This window comes from Vanellus vanellus (assembly GCF_965231255.1).
Source record: "Vanellus vanellus genome assembly, chromosome: 1".
Taxonomy (NCBI): domain Eukaryota; kingdom Metazoa; phylum Chordata; class Aves; order Charadriiformes; family Charadriidae; genus Vanellus; species Vanellus vanellus.
Genome location: NC_138905.1, coordinates 67,607,332 through 67,631,112, shown reverse-complemented (window position 1 = coordinate 67,631,112; position 23,781 = coordinate 67,607,332). Strand labels below are relative to the sequence as shown.

General features: G+C 38.1%; 1 protein-coding gene across 1 annotated transcript in view; it reads right to left on the bottom strand.

Annotated features, from left to right (window-relative positions):
- Nucleotides 1–23,781, bottom strand: part of IPO8 (importin 8) — a 51,169-nt gene that overhangs the window by 5,637 nt on the left and 21,751 nt on the right. The window contains exons 10-21 of the mRNA XM_082491598.1: nt 22,957–23,056; nt 21,180–21,256; nt 19,791–19,907; nt 17,416–17,505; nt 16,553–16,718; nt 15,782–15,942; nt 15,213–15,338; nt 13,338–13,404; nt 12,515–12,640; nt 11,917–12,014; nt 10,806–10,901; nt 9,095–9,324 (exon numbers count right to left, since the gene is read on the bottom strand). Coding sequence (XP_082347724.1) covers nt 9,095–9,324; nt 10,806–10,901; nt 11,917–12,014; nt 12,515–12,640; nt 13,338–13,404; nt 15,213–15,338; nt 15,782–15,942; nt 16,553–16,718; nt 17,416–17,505; nt 19,791–19,907; nt 21,180–21,256; nt 22,957–23,056 — 1,454 coding nt within the window. The remainder of the gene's footprint in view (nt 1–9,094; nt 9,325–10,805; nt 10,902–11,916; nt 12,015–12,514; nt 12,641–13,337; nt 13,405–15,212; nt 15,339–15,781; nt 15,943–16,552; nt 16,719–17,415; nt 17,506–19,790; nt 19,908–21,179; nt 21,257–22,956; nt 23,057–23,781) is intronic.

Genomic DNA, 23,781 nt, shown 5'->3' with positions numbered 1-23,781 from the left:
ACACTTGGCACCACTTTTTATAATACATTTGAAAAAGGTACCGTTACACAATGCTAATTGCTAAATGCAACACAGTAAAAAGTAAAAAAAATTCAGTAATTAGTGGCTTAGCTTCACACTGAGTTCTCTTTTCTGGACAGCAAATGAAAGTGCAAGAATCAAGCATTGCTGCTTGAAAGGGAGTCATCATTAGGAAACAGCCCAAATGGCCAAAAAATACAGCATATTTGTCATGCTCCATTTTCAAGCTTCTAAACAGAGAAACTGGAAGAATGAACACACGTCTTCAGAATATGCATGTTATTAGAAAGCCCAGCAGGACAGCAGAAATCCAGGCATCAAGCCATCTTTAATGAACCTGTGCCAGAAGGAGACTTGTTTCTTCCACCTGCCGGCAGAGACAAACAGTGGGACAAGCATCCGCCTTGCCTCAAGTTCAGCATTCTACTACGTCCCAGCTGTATCAAGTACCCACAGCACTGAACAAGCAATACAGAGTTTTATGTCACATATTTTCGTAACAGCAAAGAATGGTTTCAGGAACACTCCTTTGCTTTCAAAAGGCTCATTATTTCAGCACCCTTCCGTCTGTGTGAGGGAGCCTGGATACAATTCTCCTTAGTGCTTTCTCCTTGGAGATCCATACTTATTTGCCCAGCAGCACAGAATGGTCCTCCCTAACGATCACGGACTCTGCTTGCTCCCTCAATGGTATATCAAGCCTGGAGTACTAAACACGCAACGCACGGCAGTGCAATGCACAACTCCTAGGCGAGTCTATTTTTAACAAGCTGTGTGTGGTCTTCATAATCTACAGGATCTGTTCTTGCTAATACACTTCTTTCCAATACAGGACAAAAAGATCTAAGAATCTTCTGTATTTTAAACTGAGCTGAAAGGATTTCAAAGGGAAGTCACTAAGCCTTTTCTTTACTGGGTTGCTGTGCTCCTTTATGTGAGGATCAAGTTGCTTTCTATTACATCAGTCCAGTTCCTGGACAAACAGCAAATAATTAGCCATTTCCTTCTATTTGCAAAGTTGGAACCATGCCTGTTTTCCTACATAAGATTGGGATTTTATATACAACTCTGAGAAAACTAGAATTTCTAACTATTTAAACTCCTATCAAGTAAACCACTCTATTCAGCTTCTAAAAAAAAAAAATCTCCCTTTTTTAGGGTTTTATTGAAGCAACTTAGATTTTCCTTTCACCCTAGTTTCCACAGAAGAACTTTTAGTATGAGAGTAAGCGTAAGTCATGCAGAATTCTCACTCAAATTTCAGATTGTCAGGGAAAAGGTGGAAAACAGGAAGGAACAGATGTTTCTAAAAACAGTTTTTCAGTCTCTTGCTTTTATTCAATTTGAAGTTATTGTAGAAAACATTTATAAATAAATAAATACAATATACTGGGGTACACGGGCATTATTGGCACACATGCACAGATATGCAATATCCACAATGACATACTAGATTTATGCACAGTCTTACAATGAGTTCCGAGCTCTCCTTGCCTGGATCATTTTTAACATTCCAAACTTCTAGTCAGTTTTAAATAGTTCCCATATTTTTAATAACATGGAAGAACAGTTACTTATCTTACTGTTACTCCTTTTCCCCCTCAAGACGTATTATTCCCATGGATTCCATCTCATGCGTTCACAAGTACTGCTCAAGAAATACTGCATTCTTTTGGCAAACATGGTTGACTCCAGCCTGAGAGCATGCAGCCACGTACAACCCTACTGCTGGCAGAGCAGGATCTATGGGTGTTAGGACTTCAGAGAAGCAGAAGGACAGAGGAATGTGAGATTTAAGTGGACAAAGCATCTCGAAGAGTCACTGTTAGCAGTAAGTCACAGATTTCCTGCACAGCTGACAAACTGCAGTAAGATTCACCTCGTCCTTCACACCTGGAGGTGGATCTACTTTGGTCTCCTCCAGTTTCCCTAGCATCAGTGAGTCCTCCAACTGATTTGAATTTAAGCGTAAAAATGCCTCTTGACAGAAAGCAATCTAACTGTAAACCAAAGCAGCACTGAATGATGGCTGGTGAGAAAAAGGACTGTACAAATCAGAGTGCCCACTACCGTCTTCACTGATGAAGACATGAAGTCTCCAGGGGTGGACCCAAGGAAAATTTTCAAGAAAGCCAGATTTTGTTTGTATTTCTGTCTTATTCAGAGGCCTAATGGAACAGAAAATCTGGCTGTTGTTCAGAGGATGACCCTTACTACCCTTGCTAAAACAAATGGTCTTCTAGAAGCAGTGCTGTCCTGAGAGAAAGGAAGTCACTCACATCACACCATGCTGCCTGACAAGCAGTACTACAGCCAAACCCCTACACCTGGAAGCCACATACTGAAGAGGCAGCACTGAAGGAAGAGTGATTTTTAGATTTAAGCAATATTACAGCTATTTATTTCACTGCTGGTAGCAGCAGATGAAAGAGATACATTTTAATCTTCTGTTGCCGTTCAAGTGCAGAGTCTGAGCAGAATCCAGCATCATGATCTCCGTGTTTCATTTTCACAGGCTTTGTCAACTTTTGTCTCAGCTCTGAAGAAGAATTTAATTGAACAGTAGTTGCAGTAGGTGATGCTTTTTGAAAAGCAACACAAAAGAACTGAAAGTTAAGCTGTAGCTCATAGAAGTACTTGAGGTTGTAGCCTAGTCAGATCTGCAGTATTTTTCCCCTCTGGATCTAACTAGTTTCTCACTGAATGCTCCAGGATGAACTGTTTAAAGATAGAAATCTCTTTCGTTTTTTATTTCTTTTAAAAAAGGAATGACAAGCTTACCACCTGTAGGGTATATCTTCTTTCATACTGTCTCTGTACGCATTCAGCATTTGATATGCAGAAAAAAATGATAGCACAAAGAGCTGAATCTCAAGAACTTTGCTTCAGCCATAAAAAAAAAATAAATCAGTACATGGAAATCCTGAAATGTCTTGTTCTTTTCTAAAGTTGGTAGATATAAAAATAATTTAGTAATCAACAAGAGGTTCCACTTAAATTTGAGAAGAAACTTCTTCTCAGTGAGGGTGAGCTGATAGCACAAAGAGCTGAATCTCAAGAACTTTGCTTCAGCCATAAAAAAAAAATAAATCAGTACATGGAAATCCTGAAATGTCTTGTTCTTTTCTAAAGTTGGTAGATATAAAAATAATTTAGTAATCAACAAGAGGTTCCACTTAAATTTGAGAAGAAACTTCTTCTCAGTGAGGGTGACAGAGCACTGGAACAGGCTGCCCAGGGAGGTTGTGGAGTCTCCTTCTCTGGAGACATTCAAAACTCGCCTGGACACCTTCCTGTGCAACCTCGTCTAGGTGTTCCTGCTCCGACAGGGGGATTGGACTAGATGATCTTTTGAGGTCCCTTCCAATCCCTAGCATACTGTGATACTGTGATACTGTGTAATATTCCCATAAGGCGTGGGAGAGTTAGACTTAAAGGTACCCCTTTTCAGTCACTGGCACTCCAGAAGAAATGAGGGACGTTGGTTCCTTTATGCCTTCTTTGTCACCAACTCAGGTAACACCTCTAATTGATAAGATGTGTATTTATGTGAAGATACAGGACATACTATAGGCATTTCATATACACAGCAGGTAGAAGAAGTCAGAATGTTTGTGATAATATGAACTGTCCATTTTTGTTATAAGGAATAAGAGATTTCCCCCCCTGCTTTTTATCAGTTTAATTTAGTACTTCCAATTTTTTTTTTTTTTCCAGAAGAGACTGCTATGGTAATACCTTCAAATACAGACATGAACGGGGAATCTGCACAAAGCCTGTATAGACCAAAGCAGGCGATTTCTCTTGTATCTCCAAGTGATTTTCATTCTAGTAAAACAGCTAGAATTAACGTGCAGACCTGAAATAAGGTAGTCTATGCTGCAATTCTACAAACTACAGCACTTTCATCCTCATCCCACAAAACTCTCTAGAGATGAGCCTGGGGGTGGTGTGCCAATGTTTGTGGGACGGTACGCTTGTGAGATCCACGGGGCAGCAAAGATGCAGGGTTTATTGATAGGTTAGAAACCACTGCAGTGCCTGGGAATGGTCAGGTAGGAAGCAGGGTTTCTCCAAGCAAGAAGGTGGAGAGAATATTAGCCCAACTGAAGTGCATCTACACTAACGCACGCAACATAGGCAACAAACAGGAGGAGCTGGAAGCCACTGTGCAGCAGGAAAACTATGATGTAGTTGCCATCACAGAAACGTGGGGGGATGACTCACATGACTGAAGTGCTGCAATGGATGGCTATAAACTCTTCAGAAGGGACAGGCAAGGGAGGAGAGGCAGTGGGGTGGCCCTGCACACTAGGGAGTGTTATGTTTAGAGCTTAATGATGGTGACAATAGGGTTGAGTGTTTATTGTTTAGAATAAAGGGAAAGGCCAACAAGGTAGATATCATGGTGGGAGTCTGTTAAAGACCGCCCAACTAGGATGAAAAGACAGATAGCATATTCTATAAGCAGCGGGGAGAAGTCTTGCTAGCCCTTGTCCTCGTGGGGGACTTCAATTTACCAGATGTCTGCTGGGAATACAATACAGCTGAGAGGGAACAGTCTAGGAGGTTCTTGGAGTGTGTTGAGGATAACTTCCTGACATAGCTGGTGAGGGAGCCAACTAGGGAAGGCGCCCTGCTGGACCTGTTGTTTGTGAACAGAGAAGGACTTGTTGGGGATGTGACAGCTGGAGGCCAACTTAGACACAGCGATCGTGAAATGACAATTTTTGATCCTTGGAGAAGCAAGGAGAGGGGTCAGCAGAACTGCCACCTTGGACTTCCAGAGGGCAGACTTTGGTCTATTCAGGAGCCTGGTTGACAGAGTCCCTTGGGAGGCAGTCCTGAAGGGCAAGGGAGTCCAGGAAGGCTGGATGTTCTTCAAGAAGGAAGTCTTAAAAGCGCAGGAGCAGGCATCTCCATGTACCAAAAAAAACAAGCTGTTGGGGAAAAAGACTGGCCTGGCTGAACAGAGAACTATGGTCACAACTCAGGAAAAAAAGGAGAGTTTACAGTCTTTGGAAGAAAGGGCAGGCCACTCATGAGGACTACAAAGATGTTATGAGGCTATGTAGGAAGAAAATTAGAAGGGCCAAAGCCCAGCTAGAACTTAATCTGGCTTCTGCTGTTAAGGTCAATAAAAAAAAGCTTTCTAGAAATACATTAGCAATAAAAGAACGACTAAGGATAATCTCCGTCCTTTATTAGATGAGGGGGAAACATAGTGAACAAGGACGAGGAAAAGGCTGAGGTACCTAATGTCTTCTTTGCCTCAGTCTTTAGTAGCAGGACCAGTTGTTCCCTGAGTATCCAGCCCCCTGAACTAGAAGACAGGAATGGGGAGCAGAATGAAGCCCCCATAATCCAAGGGGAAATGGTGAGTGACCTGCTACAGCACTTAAGACACACACAAGTCTATGGGGCCAGATGGAATCCACCCAAGGGTACTGTGGGAGCTGGTGGAAGTGCTCACCAAGCCACTTTCCATCATTTACCAGCAGTCCTGGATAACCAGGAAGGTCCCACTTGACTGGAGGTTGGCAAATGTGACGCCCATCCACAAGAAGGGCCAGAAGGAGGATCCAGAAACTACAGGCCTGTCATTCTGACCTTGGTGCCTGGGAAGGTTATGGAGCAGATCATCCTGAATGCCATTATGTGGCACATACAGGACAACCAGGCAATCAGGCCCAGTAAGTATGGGTTTATGAGAGGCAGGTCCTGCTTGACAAATCTGATCTCCTTCTATGCTAAGGTGACCTGCTTAGGGAAAGGCTGTGGATGTTGTTTACCTGGACTTTAGTAAAGCCTTTGACACCTTTTCCTAAAGCATTCACTGGAGAAGCTGGCTGCTCATGGCTTGGATGGGCATACAATGGGATAAAAGACTGGCTGGATGGCTGGGCCCAAAGAGTTATGGTGAACAGAGTTAAATCCAGTTGGTGGCCAGTCACAAGCGGTGTTCCCCAGGGCTCGGTACTGAGGCCAGTTGTCTTTAATATCTTTATCAGTGACCTGGACCTTAGTAAGTTTGCAGATGACACCAAGTTGGGCGGGAGTGTTGATCTGCTTGAGGGTAGGAAGGCTCTAGAGAGTGATCTGGACAGGTTGGATCGATGGGCTGAAGTCAATGGTATAAGGTTGTCCTGGTTTGAGGTAAAACAGAACCAATTTTGTTCAGTAACTTCACTTCTTAGCTGGGCCTCTCTAACTACTGAAATTAACTGCATATTGTGCAGACAGTGTTCACTCTCTCAGAGTGATAAGACCAAATGTTTATAGCTGATGCCCAGGCATGGTATGCAGAGAGGCTCTTGCTGATACTTATTGCTATAATACCCAAGGGCAGCTCACTTTGTTATTTGCCCCGTTGGAGTGTCGGAAGCGGAAAAGCATAGTGGGGTCCCACCTGCGGGGAGGAGCAGACAGGACAGGTGACCCTAAACTGACGAACAGGGTATTCCATCCCATCTGCCTCAGGCTCAGTATAAAAGCTGAGGGATCAAAGGGTCAGCTCTCTTCCTTCAATAGCCGACGTCTGAGGAGGACTCTGTTTGTCTGCCTGTGATCCCAATCCTGAATCCAGATCCGGAATCCAGTTCCCATCCGTCACTGAGTTCAGCCTGGGACTGCCCCAGTGCCAGCCGGTGTCGTGACTGTCATCTCGGGAGCTTGATACGGTTTTGTATATATTTTTCATTATTTCTTTTTATTTTGTTATTAATATTTCATTTAGTTCCTTCTAAACTCATAAGTGTCTTTTTCCTCCTCTGCCTCTCTTTTTGAACAGGGGTAGAGGGGAGCATTTGTCAGTCCCATCTGGGGTCCCCCAGGTCCCCAGTAGTGGATTTTGGCCTAAACCATGACAGAGGTTCAACAAGGCCAAGTGCCGGGTCCTGCACTTGGGTGACAACCACCCCATGCAATGCTACAGGCTTGGGTAAGAGTGGCTGGAAAGCTGCCCTGCTTTCCTGCAGGTCCAGAAGGACCTGGGGGTGTTGGTCAACCACCAGTTGAATATGAGCCAGCCGTGTGCCCGGGTGGGCAAGACCACCAACAGCATCCTGGCCTGTATCAGAAATAGTGTGGCCAGCAGGGCTAGAGAAGCGATTGTCCCCCTGTACTCAGCACTGGTGAGCCCCACCTCAAATACTGTGTTCAGTTTTGGGCCCCTCGCTACAAGAAAGACACTGAGGTTCTGGAATGAGCCAAGAGAAGGGCAACAAAGCTGGTGAGGTGTCTAGAGAACAAGTCTTATGAGGAGTGGCTGAGGGAACTGGGACTGTTTAGTATGGAGAAAAGGAGGCTGAGGGAAGACCTTATCGCTCTCTACAACTACCTGAAAGGAGGATGTAGAGAGGTTGGGGTTGGTCTTTTCTGTCAAGTAACAAATGATAGAACAAGAGGAAATGGCCTCAAGTTGTGCCAGGGAATGTTTATATTGGATATTAGGAAAAATTTCTTCACTGAAAGAGTTATTAAGCATTAAAATGGGCTGCTCAGGGAAATGGTTGAATCACCATCCTTGAGGTATTTAAAAGACAAGTAGACATGGTGTTTATGGACATGTTTTAGTGGTGTTTTTTGGCAGTGTTAGGTTAATGGTTGGACTTGATGATCTAAAAGGTTCCCTCCAACCTAAACGATTCTATTTTATATCTGTGCTTTGAGGACAGAGGCGGGAAGAAAACAATCTTTATCGTGTATATTTGGTATGTGTTTTAAAAATACTACAAAGGACATGTTGAGAGCAGAACCTGCATATGCCAGTTGGTCATTGATTGACTGAGAGGCACTATTTTATTAGTTATGAAAAAGGCAATGCAGTGCTATAATGCACCACACAGTTCTAAATTCAGGATGGACACTGAGGCAATAATGAAGCTATACCAAGATGGCATATAATTCTGTTCAAGACAGATTAACTCGGATAAGAATTGGTATGGAAAAAAGCTGGGGAGTGGAGAAACCATCTCATAAAAAGGCCCCTAGAGACTTGTTTAGAACAGGAAAGACAAGACTGGACCAATAAAAAACAGGTGGGAAAAGAATGACAACCTAAAATAAAGCATGCATCTGTGGGTCAGGAGCTGCCTGTCTTGGCCCATGCTCATTCATGGCATGACTCCTAACATGCTGACACTTCACTTCATCTGTTGGCATAGACTGTGCGCAGAGAAGAGACGTTCTAAGCCTATCTGTACACCTGCAGTCAGATGTCAGCCTCCAATGACAAAACGTAACTCATAGCAGGAAGGTGAGAGGTAGCTGTTAACTACAGCTGACTGACAGCTTTGCCCTTAAGTGGATTTGAATTTCACAGTCAGACACCACACCTCACCCGAGAGGCAAGCACTAACTGTTGAGCGCTGGATTTCACATCCCCTCAGCATCAAGTGCATGCTTAGCTATGTGATGACAGGCTTTGTCCACCTTCATTTACTTTACAAATGTTCAGCTCCTGCCCAAGTGCACACTAGTGCAGTGTACACATGTTCAAGGCAGGCTGGAATGAAGTTACAGTTTAGGAGTATGCTAAACAGTCAGTACATCAATGGCATAATGATAAATATGCAAAACTGATCATGAACAACTTGTGGGGATTAAAATCAGTGTGGGATTCATTGGACAGAATAATTTTTTTTTCACATTAAATGGATCAGTTAAAAATATTTATAAATATATAACAGAAAATATGTATACACTGTGTTTCAGAAAAAAGTTAACATCTCTGAAATCCTACTGGTCAGCTCTGAACATTAGCCTCAATGCATGTTGGACCATCTTTTGAAGAAGCACATAGTTTGTGATTAAAGAACTTAAAAGAATTCTGAAATGTGATATTTTACCCTTGTATCCTCACAACACAGAAAATTCAGCATGTAGCTCAACAGACCCAGAAAAGCTACATGGATATAGGTCACCTTTACTGGTGTCATTGAAATTAGACCTCGTGTGGGTCACTCTTATTTAGACTAACCAAGGAATGAGAACTCTTTCATCAACTAGGGATACAAATAGAAGTAAACAAAAAAAATAATCAAAACCTTTGACTTTTAAAAGAAAAACCCACAATACTTGCCCAAGAAAACAGTCTGTGTCATTCATCCACTGGTTTATGAACTGTGCAGTGACAGGCGCAGGATTGTGTGGAAATCTCATGTTCTCTAAGGTATGGAGAAGTAGGTCAGGATTGTAGTAGAGTGCAGCTATGGCAACCTGAAGACACATGGTACGAAGCTCGCTTGTTTTAACTCCTCTAGTTAACCGCTCCAGAACAGCCTCCACAAAGAGTGGAATACACTGGGCATATAAAGGAGAAGAAAAAACCAAACAAACTAACCAAAACAGGCCTTATACATGCTGCCAGATTATACAAAAGATTAAAATACTTTTATCAGAATTGAGCTCCAGAGTTAACTGAAGTCCAGGTATAACCTAGGAACGCAGTCTATCCACTTCCTAGTGTAAAAGCCTTTTAAGCCTCTGATTACGTGCTTATAAATCTTCCCCAAAACAGCTATCCTCTTCAGCACAGAGGAGAATATTTAGGGCTCTTTGGTGGAATTTGTTCTAGTGTGTATAAAAATTTTAGAAAAGAACTCAAAGACATTCTCATCCTTCAATAAAGATATCCAACAATTTCAAAACTAACAGGCATTAAAAATGAAATTATCTAAGTCTGCAAGAAAAAGAAAATAAGATTTTCCTAGTAAATGTAAAGTGATGTTAGATTTCTTATAAAAGAAGTTTGAAATGTGTGAGTTTATTCAGATAAAAGCAAGTATGCACAAATTTCTGCACAACGGAATAAACATTACGTATCTTTCAATGTGCAGGTTTATGCTTTATAATAATTTGGGAAGCATTATGAATGTTTTAGTTTATGAGTTTTGGTTCAGTGTGCAACCATTTTAATTCAGAGTTGTGCAGCTCAGTTAAGCCTTCCACCACATACTCATTTCAATGCAAGTGCATACAATCCACCTTAATCCCTTCCAGATTTTTTTAAAAATAAAATCTTTCAGGGAACATTTTTATCTTTGATTACTTCAGATTTACATTAGTAAAGTAGTATTGCTTTCAGTGAAATTAACTGAAAATTTATCACTGAAGTCCATGGATTGCACTGTGGCAACATCAAGAGTGATCTGTTGAAAGTAACTTAGGCTGGAGTGTTATGTAAAACATGAGACCAGAATTTAGCCCTTAATAGGAAAAAGACTACTATCTGAAAGTGTGTTCTAAGAAACTTAGGAAAATTGTGATTATGTTTTTCCCAGCAATCACAATCCAGCCACACTAAAACTTCTTCATTTCCAAATGCATTGAGTAATTCAAAATATTAAAAAGGACCAGGTTCATATTGCTTGGAGAAACAACTTCAGTAGTTGGATATGTATAGTTAGCCTCTCAGCCACAATAATTTTAAGAACGTGTGTTTTGCATCAAAAGGGAAATGTTATTAGGAGAAAGCAAAAAAAAAAAAAAAAAAAGACAAGACAATCCTGTACATCATACTATATCTATATTCATTCTATATTCATTTTCTGGTCATGCATACTAATCTCTCATCTCAAAAAACCAAACCAACCAACCAACAAAAAACAAACACACACCCTACCTTACAAACTCTCTTGTGCCCATTTACTTCTTTCTGTATTTCTCCCCATTTTTACTTTTCACATTTCCCTCAAATTCTCTAATTCCAACCGCTTTTCTCAGGAATCATATGTGTATTGTTGGAAGCCAGTAAAAGAGAAAACCTGTTCAATATATATCACCTGGTCAATACCCCGTCCTTTGCATTGAAGAACAATTACTTCTAGGAGTTTGGCTGCATGGCACTCTGCATCTTCTCGTAAATCTCCTGTTAACACCTAACAACCAGAACAACAATTTAGTTTATCAGTAATCACTGACAACTTTAAAAGCGAGTGCACCTGTACATGCATACATCAAAAAACCTCTGTGTGGCATATACATATCTATTCATGCTATATTTTGTGAGGAATTAAGACACATAAAAAAATCATCTCTACAGGACATAAACAAGGACAAGTGGCTAAAGATTAATTTAAAAATTTAGAAGAAATTGCTATAGTTCTTTATGAATGTTAGTATTCTTTATATGCCATTGCTTTCCCTTTTTTAAAGGAAACGATACTTATAAGTATCATTGACGTTTTCCACATGCTGTTTCCACTGTGTGACTTCAGTTCTAACAGACAGCGGCAGATTAACAGCCTAACAAAGTGAAGTCCTATCTCTAGGCTAGTTTCTGATTAAAAACAAGATGTAAGCAATCACTCTATGTGCATACATGTGAAACTGACTGCTTCTTCTGTTTCAACCCTATGGTCAGTGTCAATCAAACCTGACAAAGAAGCAGAATTCTCAGGCACATTCAATCTCTCTAATTTTCTTAAAAATAAGCAGGTAGCTAGATGCATCTCTATAATGCCCAAAATCAGAGAAAGGCTGCAGTGTGATCTCATACTTTATTATACATGAGAGAATCAGCATAAAAGAAACATTATAAATGTAGGAAGAACTTCAAATGAGTTCGCACCTTAGCTGACAACTAGAGAATCCAATCACAAGACAAACAACCCAAGGAAATCAGGCTTCATTAATTCCCCTACTTACCAAAATAGCTGTTCATAGAAAAGAGTCAAGACGAACAGCAGCTTTCTCCCACACAGATTTGTGCATGTAATTTTTTAAAAAGCATGTCACCTAAAAACTGTGAAGGTGCTATGTGTACTCGGAACTGAGCCCAGACCAAATTTCATTTCGTTCTGAAATGACTGGCCACCACCTGGCATGCTCAGGTCACTCTGCTAATGTGATTGTTAAGTAACAGTGATAAGCGTTAAGAGTAAGAAGCCTTACCTCTTTACACATAGCATAAATGATTTCTAAATGTTTTGGGTTAGACAGTAAAGTATCAGTGTCAACGGTCACATAATTATGCAAGAGAGGCATCATTTCTGCAGAAAAGGGAGAGCAAAAGAGAAAAAAAAAATTACAGCCTAATCCATGTAAGTGCTAATGAGTGAGGCTGTAGTCCTATAATGGGATTCATTAGCTCAGATTCTTGGATATGGCTGGGAATTCAAACCCTGCAAAAGTCTATTCTAGCACAATTCTTCATAAAATGCACCATGCAGGTTGCATTCTCAGAAGACTAAATAGAACAGGACTATGTTCTAAATAATTAATTTGTAGTTTCACGTTAACTTTGTATGTTTCAGCTTTCTTTGAGTTCAGGACCTCCTACAATAACTGATCACACTAACAGATTTGAACATGCTTCTCCTACTTAAATATGCTCCTGTTATACTCCCACACTAAACAGACGGTCAGGGCATGACTCAAATACACGATCAGTATAAACCAAGACGCTAAATGGAAGCGACCCTTATTAAGGTGAGTTTTAAAGATGAATTCCCAAACAGTGGAAACATCAACAGAAGAGATGTGATCATACCTGCAAAGCACCCATACCAAACCTGCGGGAAAAACTCATATACAACACCTAAAAGCTGCCACATTTGAGGTGAAATCATCTGGCATGTCAAGCTGTAGGCCAAGGACAGAATGTCTTCATAAAACTCTGGAAAGCAAAAACAACTTGAACTAGGGTGCTTTAAAAAATAAATTTAGCTTGCAAATATCTTGAAACCTGAAACCAAGGCCCAAGTCATATAACAACTATAAGGCAGCAATTAGTAACAAAATCAATATGTAGAAAAATAACACAAATTGGAAAAAACTCTTTTAGACAGGCCTTATTTACAACAATATGCCAATATGCACAGTTTTTCATTATAAATACACACCAGAAAAATATATTACCAGCACATCAAAGACATTGCTTCTAAACAATTTACTGCAAAATATTTTTATTTTCCCAACCTTTGCTTCTATTTAAAGGTCTCATCACAAAACCGTGTAGCTCTTTAGTGCAGGGTACTGATAAAGCAGTAATTTAATTGCAGACCATGTCCATAAAATACTAATGTAATTGTAAACATTGTCCTTTAACACAGCTAGTTAGAACTATAATCAGAACTGCACCTTCTGCTTTCGAGTCTGACCTTCAAAACACAATAACCAGCCTGCCTAATATACAGGAAGAGATCAGGAGAAACAAAGCATAACTGAAAACTAACATATTTTTTCCTTTAACAAAGCACACACACAAAAAAATGAAGTTCTGTCCAGAAAGACAGTACTGTTTGCACTAATTCATTTAAGATTTTTTTAATGTAAAAACATGTGTTTTTCTAAAAATTATCTCTAAAACATACCTATGACACGTTTCTGCATAACGAGGCCTATGATCTGTAAACAAATGCTCTCAAGCTGTTGAGTTATCTGAAATAAAAATATAAAGCAGTTTATTTAAAAACTTAGAAATACAGTAATTTAATTGATATCTTTGACTAATTCAGTTTGAGAAGGTCTTCAAAGCAAAAATGCTTTTATCAGTTTTTATATGCTGCATTAATGATTACAATATTACAAACTAAGATCTCACTAATGTAAGTAATCAAATTTCAATAAACAGTTTTGCTTTAAAACTTGTCACTTACAGCATTTTTCTTTATTTTAAAAAAAAAAAAAACAACTTATTTTATGGTTATTCTACACATCCTACCAAAAACTTTATCTGTTGTCCTGTCTATATATAAAGTAACACTGTACTCAAAGTGTTTGCAATAAAGCCTCTGTCCAAAATCTTTGAAGTAGAACACGTTAAAAGGAAGAAAGGAAGAGACACTTTTGCCTAAGGTCTACGGAGAGCTTCTCAGCTCAGCAAGAGGAACACACGCAGAAATTGGGAGCATACAATTGTGTTGAAGTCAGGATTCAGCCTTGCCATGTTAGACTAGGAATTAAACTAAATTACAAGGAGAACCATACAGCCACATTATAAATCTAATTAAAACCAGCAAATACAGACATTTCATGTTATTACCACAGGTCATTCATTACAGACATAATCTTGCAGGATGTCAGACTTTCCGGGCTTGTTCTAGCGAAGGGATTAAGTATGTGACCACAGACTCATCCACTTACCTTCAGACACCTGACTCAGAAGCAATCATCCCCTAAATACTCTCCATACTTAACGGTGAATTTCTAAGGAATTCTTTATTTCTAAGGAAAGGAATTTCTAAGGAGTTTTCAGCCTCGATATGTAATTTCTGTATCTTTTATATAACTTCTAAATGATTTAAGATCCTGAGATGAAAAACACTCTGCACAGTATTTTAGTTCATACTTCCCACAACAGAAAAACAAGCTGCTAAGTTTATATCAACAATATCCCAACCCCAAAGGTTTTCCTAGGCTAAAACCTGAAGATCCACTTCAGATTATCATTCCTCATGCTTAGCTTAGCCACCAGATTCCATTTGAGTTTTCAAAAGGTGTAGGGGTTCTTGTAAAGGAATGAAAGATGTTTTGAAATCCAAAGGAACACAATGGTCTTATAAGAAAACAATTAATATTTTAATAAATATATTTTTAAAAATAAGCACTTCGTTGCTTCACTCACAATGAAACTTTCTCATTTTAAAACCAAGGAAGCAAAACAATCTAGGACAAAGCACTTTTATGCCCACTGAGCTTAAGTTACTGACTGATTGTGTCTCTCTGGTCAGTCACTTAACTCCTTCCTACCTCAGTCCGCCCAGGTGGTATGAGCAGAAAGAATCTCTTTCTTCTCTGAATATGTGAAATGTAGACTTAAATTGCACCACAACTGGGAGACCAATTCCTAGGAATTCTATCCAAGAAATTGATGGGTAAACAAAAAATATAAGTCACACCACTGTAAAAAATTAGCCTTAGGCAAAATTTTTCTCCCTAAAATCTATCTTAACAGTCTGTAATACAATTATCCAATGAAGTGTTTAACAGAATAATGGCTAAGGATTTTACCCTCAGGATATAAATTTCCCTCGAAGTTGAGAGCTAAACAATTAAGAAATCACAAAAGTAAACTGGGCTTTGAATCCAAATTTGTCAGAGATCACTTGGTACTAATTCACCGTCCTGCACATTTAACGCACATTCATGTCAACTCAAGTGATGCAACATACATAGAAGTGCTTGTTGTCATGAATGAAAGGCATGAGGGAACAGCAGGAGAAAAAACATCTAAAAGAAAATCTCACCTCCTTGTGATCTTCCACAACTGTCAGGATAGTGTCAATTGTGTGCAAGATGTCGGTGGCCATAGCTCCTTTGTCCTGGTCTTCATCTTGTTCATCATTCTGAATTATTTTACCAAATATTTCAGCCTATGAAAAAAAAACAACCACGCTGACATTCAAGAGTAAACTCACAATTCTAATTTGTCATGCAAAACCAAGACAGCTAATGCAACAACAGCAATGCCTTATCTGTAAGAGCTGTTAGTGTTGAAAAATATGCTCCTTACTTTTGAAAGGGGAAATACAGAAAATTGAAAACTCCTCTTTTTTTGAGAAGTCTGACAATGATAAGTCATTTGAAATGTTAAATAGTTGGAGCTTAGCTCATTAAAAGCAGTGACAAAATTCAGTATCTTTGAAAAACCTACAGCTTTTAAAGATGCTGTATACAGAAAAAAAAATTAATATTGTGAATACTGCAGGTGGACCTTTATAAATGTTACTTTGTGCACTTCAAACAAAGTTCATTAAATGTTTACCAACTAGGCAGGTACTTCTGACTGGACTGTTACTTTACTAATGTCTCTTACCAGGTGTTGAGTCATGTCAACAGCGATGGTAGCTACTTCCTGACTGTACTCACAGATCATCTTCTGGATTACATTAGTAAGATCATCATTTTCCGTCTCTCTAACAACGTGCAAGAGCTCTTGCATAACTGGCCGTATATAAGGCTTCACATATTCCTTGGCTAAAAAAAAAACAACATTGAAATTAGGTGAAATCAATTATCCACAAAGACGATTATACAGTACCTCAAAACTACCAGGTAACTGACTACTCTTTAACAAAATAATTTTTTTAAGTTTAATTCTCTAAAAAAAACAAACAACAAACAATCAAAAAAAACTACCCAAGGGACTTTTGCAGTCCATTACTAGTACACTAACAAAGGAAATTGTACATTTATAACATTCAATACTGAAAGGCCATCTCAACAAAAATCCACTGTCTGGGGGAAATACATGCCCTTACACATAGATAGTATTTGTTCTTAAACGTAGACACTATTTTGATTCACTAAAGAAAGCCAGACAGGTGCTATTTACTTTATTAAAGAAAATATGTTGACTCCAACTTCTTTTGTGCAGATGCCTGCTGTGAAAACTTCAAGTCAGAATTCTAGGGTGTATACAGTAACTGATGAGCAAGTGAAACTCTCTAAAAATGATGAGATGTTTTGGAATCTACATCTTTAATTGGTAGAAATGTTTAGATAAATCTGCACCAACCTCCTCATCTCTACAAAAAACGAACACACACCCCCCACTATATACAACTGATGAATCACTATAGCATACCTTGCTCTTGGTTGCTTATTAACATCTGAAGAGCGATGGCTGCTTCTACTTTGACAGGCATTTCCTTATCATCAATCAGGCTCTTCTTTGCCAATTCTACTGCATTCCTCAAGTTTAGCTCATTGTGAAATTTCAAAGCACTGAATGAATGAAGTACCCAACAGGACTGCATAACAAAAAGAAAAGCAAGTTAAGGACTATTGCAATTTTTAGCATTTTTTTAACTGATTCAAAAATAATGCTAACTATCTCTATGTTTGCATGTATTGTTGGTTTTTTTCCCCTTAATTATGGTGTATTCGTACAGTCAGTCACACAGTTTTTGCACTCAAGCAGTTCTTTATTTTCCTTTCCCAAATTCCAATAAATTCAGTATGCACATAATTGGCATCCATAGTTTTGGACCTTCTCAGGGAAAAAAAAAAAAAAAAGAACAGAAATTAAAGAAAATTAACTGTTTGTTTATGACTGATATGGGCACTCTGGGATTTTCTTCAACCTACATTCAAACCGACATTATCTACTCTGTGGAAATCCTACCTATTCTTCACAGCCATCCAACTGCTCCAGTTATTGAGATCTGCTAACAAAAAATGGTCACAAAAGGGCCACAACTACTGCTCAAATTCTCCAGTCTGATCAAAGAGGTAAACAATAATATGACACACAGACTTTCCATCAATTCATTTAACTGACAAATGATTTTTTTAAATCAAAATTCTGAAAAAGTAACTGCATAGGGTGGTTATTTGAAATCCTGCTAGGTATTTGCTTTATTTCTTTCACTGACATTCAGAATGAAGTGAAACTGCAGAGGAAAGAATCATGGCAAATACTGAAATTGATATAACTGGTGAACTTACTCTAGCTCTGAGGTACCCCAGGTTAGACATGAACAATGGAAAGACATGATTCTGTAATGTCAGCTCCATTTGATCCTTGAAGACACTCTTCTGTTGGTGTAAATAAAAATTAATTTCAGAGACCATTCATTTTACATACTTAGTTCTAGCCAGTAGTCCATTTCAACTATCAACCATGGGAAATACAATGATTTGCCTATGTAATAAAGGTATTCTCTCATGAAGAGATCTGGATCTTGTACCTTGAACTGAACAAACGTCATAAGCATAGCAAGTTCAAAGCCAGACAAGTGAAAGAACTGGGCACATAACATTCAACTCTGCATTACTCATTACAATACTGTAAACTGGAATTTTCATTTTCTTTAAGGCAATTTATTCCAGCTGATTTTTCTTAAAAAAATAATTAGAATCAATAACCTAGTACCTCCATTCTTCCTACAAAGGAGTACATACACAGTTGAAGTTAAATACAAGCTTAGTATGAAACAGATCTGAGTTTCAAATGACCTACTGTTACTATAAGCATCAAACCTAATTATTTTACATACTACAACAATAACCCACATCTTTTTGCATGTTTATTAATGGACTAAGATAATTCCCTTGTTATAGAAATTTCCTTGACTGGAGAAGGATATATGATGAAAATTATCCTTCATTATTCCAACCTTGGCAAATCCCCCAAGATATTCACAAGAAGCCAGGACCACCAACATGCAGACTTGGGACCTTCTTAGCACCTATAGACCCAGCATACTGGAAGAGATATATGTGGGGGACCGTGTTACCATCTAAAGGAATGACTCAGTGGCTAAGATAGGAAGAGGGTGAAAGCGGACATTCAATACAACATGTATCTTGGGTGACCGCACTTCTACTTCACCAAAGCATACATCATTTTTTTCCCCAGACTGATTCCCAAACCTTCAGAGAGGCAGCTGAAAACCTGAGCAGAGAAAAAACACAGAGAAGGGAAAAGAATTTTCCCTTGTGCACACAGGTCAGAGGCTTGGATGCATTAAACTGGAGCCGCTGTGGAAAGCCAGGTGGCTAAGGCAGGGACATTGTGTCTACGAGCTCCTTACAATCTCAGTCAGCTCACCAGCCACTTACAAGTCAAGTATTTTATGCAGAAACAGTTCATGGAATTTTTCAATCTCCCAAATCACAAACACAAGAAATTCAGAGTTGAGAGGAGTCTGCAGTGTTTGGGGATTATTACTCTTTTATAAAGTATATTAAAACCTCATGTTTCAAGACTGAAAAATCTCAAATTAGAGGAGCATACTGGCATAAATCCATTTTTTTTTCCTCAGGACAGAGATAAATGGGTTTAGAAGCCCACAGTCAATATGAAAGGCTCCTCACAACACAAACAATGTCTTCCTCTTTCACTGCAATACTCCAGCATGAGGGAAGGCATTTACAATGCAAATTAATCTACAAAAATTCTGCAAATGTTACTGATGTTTCAGCACTTCAGATCAGATCACAGATTGGTACACTGGTAAAAAATAGATGTTAAACGTTGGCAAGACGTGCCTTGTAACATGAAGACATCCTGCACAGAGAGACAACTCGCATAAAATAAAATAAATTACTTTAAAAAGGAAGGCTCCAGCACAAAGCTGCCATTCTCATGCTAAAAATGATAACTTTTTGGCAGTCACTTCTGATACGGAGACAGGGCATACTTTGGACTCCACCGTCTACTAAAGGGAAACTGTAATCAAGATTACGTTACAGAGCAACAGTGCGGATTAAATGTATATTCAAATTCCAAAAAAATACTCAAAATTCTGAAGATACTGCCTATAAAGAATGGAGAAAGGATAGAAACTCTGTGCTCTTTCCAGTTATTTTCAAAACTCCCAGCTGGCTGATGAAATAAGCCTTACAGCCAGGCATTGTAGAGTAAAAAAGCTGGAAAGCTAGACAAAACATTCTTGCAACATGTTAAGTAAATATTTTTCTGGAACCAGAAGCAGCCCACAATAGTTCAGGCTGTTGGGGGGTTTGCTAAAGAATTATAGGCAATGTTACTGATGGAATGCATGTTTGCTTTTTTAACACCCTTCCATTTTACTAGTAAAGCAGGAGAGGACCAAGGGGCTGTTCTGTAGCAAACAAACAGAGCTTTGGAGAAACTTGAGAAGAAAAATCTGCATATAAAATGAGAATGTAAAAAGCAGGAAAGAATCTTAGTATTTTTAAAGAAACAAACCCTCAGATTCTTATCGCAGTTCAATCCCTCTACAGACTATATAAATACGGCTAAGGGGTAGCTGTAATTTATAAGCTAAGACTTTTTTATTGGAAATGGCAGTTCATAATAAGAACTGCAAACCTTTTTCACTTCTTTACCCACTTACCTTCAGTAAAATATCTGCTAGGGATCCTATAACATGCAAAGCTCCATCTTTTTTCCTCGGATCAATGTTTGGCTCTGTCAGAATCTCGTAGCAATATGCCATCATTTTTGGTAATACCTATGCAAGACAGAAAATGCACAATCTCCTTCTGTCAAATTATTTTAATGGCATTTTTTAAGTCAAAAAAATTCACGTGACATTTTAAAGTAGAAATTTTATTTTGGCCAAAGCAACTCTGAGGGACTATGTGTAGTATCTTTCCATAGTTAAAATATAGAAGGTTCATTTTTCAACTTTTCAGCCAAACTTGTAAAAATTAAATTATTCTCCTTGAAATTTCACATTAGTAATAGTATATAAGGTATTTTTGTTGTCTTGAGGCAAATCGAAAAATGCGACGAAAAGGCAAGAGGCTCAAACAGTACCTCACCCTTTTTTTTTCCTTAACTTCTCTTCTGGCTTGTCTCACACATATAAATAAATACATGTGTGTACATATATGTATGAACATATACATATTCAAGAACAGCTTGGACTAAAACCTCATAAATTTATATTAATCTAATGATTTTGGCAATGACTTCTAAAGTTGACTCGACTTAGAAAGGTTTCCTGGCAAAACCAATTGTTTAATGTCATTTCCGCACTTATTATGTGCTTTTTGGATATTATGATGTTTTGACGGTCTCAGTACAAATTATGAAAATGAGGAGGTCAGCGGGCAAGGACTGTTATGACGATAAAGAAGTAGAAAGGTCATAGGCTATTCCACCTGACTTAAAGACTATTTCCTTCTCTGGAAATCCATCTGGAAAGAGAGTTCTGTATTTACTGGACGTTAAAATGGTACCCAGACAAAAGCCTGTAGTTCTAGCAAACTGACATATGCTTTCCAGGGCTTGGTCAGCTACTTTTGCACAGATCAACATAAGTATGGAAAGAGCTACAGAAAAGTTATATCCTTATTTAAAGAGCAGCTGTATGAAATTGGTTTCACTCTTGCTAATTTCATTGCTGTCAACAGGATTTTAAATAGCATCAGTGAAAATTAATAAGGATCGGGTTCACTTTTCCCCCTACTGGGAAAGCTCAGAACAGCCACGACAGAGGCTGTTTGTGTACTTAGGAAAATACCAGTACATCTAGTACAACACAGTTCGTATCCAGCAGGTTAATTTTAAAACGGCAAGAGGAATCCACTTATTTATTTATTTATGCATACACATATATTTTAATTTTCCCAAAATTGACAGCACTCAGCCAGGAGAGCATTTGACTACGTACTAGCAAGTAGATTTTCAAGACTTGCTTCCCGTAGCATCTTCAAATTTAAGGGAAAATAACATTATTAAGAAAACTTCAAATCATTAAAACCCACTATTTCCATACCTCTTTTCTCTTCTTCGCAGCAGTATAAAGAAGATTCTGTGCTGCTGTTGTAGTGCATGCATAATCCTCAAACACATCTAACAAATTAAAAAAAAAGGCAAAAAAAATATTTCCTTTTCTGAACACCACAATAATAAAATTTATGTAAACCATCTTGTTTGTGGGATATCACAATATCACAAAATCAGGAATCAAGGTGAATAGGTTACTTCAAAACTACTGGCACAATTGTCTTAACTTTGTGGTTAAAGAGTCAGACCCAAGCTTATGTCACATAGCTTATGAAAGCATTTACTTCTTGCCTTCCAAATCTACTGACCACTCATCATTCGCTTTACTAGGAATGTGTTATTTATTCATTAATTCTTTTGAGACCATGTATTTAAGGGATGAAAAATCATGGCTTTTTTTTTTTTAATTAAAACCACTACAGGAAGAACAACAATACATTCCAGTACCATATGTATACCATATGTACACAATTTTGGCTTGATTTTATTAAAACCTCATGGGAAACTTCTTGTATGAAAAAACTACTTGGACCTGGGGTAGTTTTAAAACTGCTGAAAGTCGAAGCTTTTTAGCTTCATTCATTACAAGTAAACCTCCTTTAATCATATTGAAAATATAATTTGTAACTTGAGAAAAAAAAAATCCATGCTGCCAAACATGTTCTAATCCAAACATCTCTAACACAAATTGAATTAAATAAACAGATCTAAACAGGTAATCTTAAAATGTGGTTAAAATTATACACTAACGTTTCCTGAAAACTTGAAGATAAAACACGATTAAGAAATACTACCAGACTACCAGAATTCTTGTTCCAAACCTAAACGTGCCTCACTAAACTTCATGTACTTTTATGCTTGTTGTTTTTTTTGTTTTTTTTTTACCTTCCACAATACAATTTAAGTCTGTATTTAACTGTCTCAGCTACATACAAAAATAGGAGTCACTCCTTATGCAGAAAGAACCAAATTCATATACAAAAAAAATCAGCAACCCCAGTGATCAACACTATATCATGATTGATTTTTTGCATAACAACTCTCCAAGTTTTTTTTAACTATTCTATGAACATTTAAATTCTGTTTTCACATATGCTAATCCCAAATCAACTAATTAAACATTCCCAAATGTTACACATCCCTGTGGTGTCTGTCTTACTGGAGTTTTCCAGATAAATTTGCTATATTTTTAAGTACCCTTCTCTTTTTCAATGACATGACTCTTTTATTAAAAGAAGTTATTCATTATATGGTCCTCTGTGATATTTCCAAGATTTTGCACTGTGTCTTTTGAAAGAATACGTATCTCTAATTATCTTACAATTTAGTAATAATAATAGACAAAAAAATGCTGAAGACATTAACAATTTTCAATAGGGAAAGAGCAAGTCAGGCCTCTTCTGGTCACAGTGAGAGCTGCAAGAACTAGCAGACAGCTGGCACATCTGCAGTTCAGGATTCTGAAACTGGCACTAAAAAGTGAGCAAGCCAGTGTATTTGGGCTGCACTGAGGACATGTGAAGTAGAAAAAAAAAACATTAACAGAATAACTTAGTTTAAAGCTACCAGCCAAATGGCCAAAACTCACTTGATCTGACTTCTTCTTTGAACTACAGATTGGTGAGATTTAAGAAACAAATTTTCTTCTTCCTATTGTTCAGGACACTGGTGAAGACAGAGACATTACAGTGGCCATGCTGTTAATTGAGACTACAGTGTACAGTTATGATGAAAGCAAAAAATAAATGCTAAATGCAAACATTTACCAAATTTCATGCGGATATATTCATATGGATCCTCTTGCCAGAGCTCTTCATCTTCATCTTTGTAGCACATCAGAGGGAATATCACTTCTTCTGTTATACTCTAATATTAGAGAAGCCAAATACATGCAAGTACACATAAAATCAAAATTCCAGTACAGCTTCCCTCTACTATGCACTAAATTACTAGACCTACTTTTCTGAAGAGTAAAATTCTTTTAACCAGTGCTCTTTTATTTTGGCTAACAGAAATAAACTTACTATATATATACTTCCCTTTTGCAACAGCCCCAGACAGCAGTAATTATTTGATCTAACTTTATAATACCACGCACAAAATATACTTCAGGATGTAGCCTACAAACAGCAGAAAGTCACATTCTGCAGAAGGATCTCACCAATGCAATGCTTAACATGAGAATGCATTTCAGAGTCCTTGCTCTTCAACACTCATGGGATTAACTCACCACAACAGGGGAGCTTATGATATGAAAAAATAAAAGTATGAACATCACTTTTCACTTGTTCTTAGTTCACTTATAAAACATGTCCTTAAAACAGTTCAGCTCCTTATAGTTCATGTTCTCTTTGCCTGGTATCTTTGCACAACAATCAATTATGAATTTCCAAATCTATAAAGAATTCTGAACACTAGCAACTAATAAAAGCCAGAACATTATGACTTTCTGGCAGACTTAAAAAATAAAAATAAACGGAATCTTTAATTGAGTTAACAATATCTGCAACAAAAGCTAGTTATAATACCGAAAACCACAACCACATTCCTGTAGAAATGCTGTTTTCTGCCCAGGTCCATTGCTGCATGAA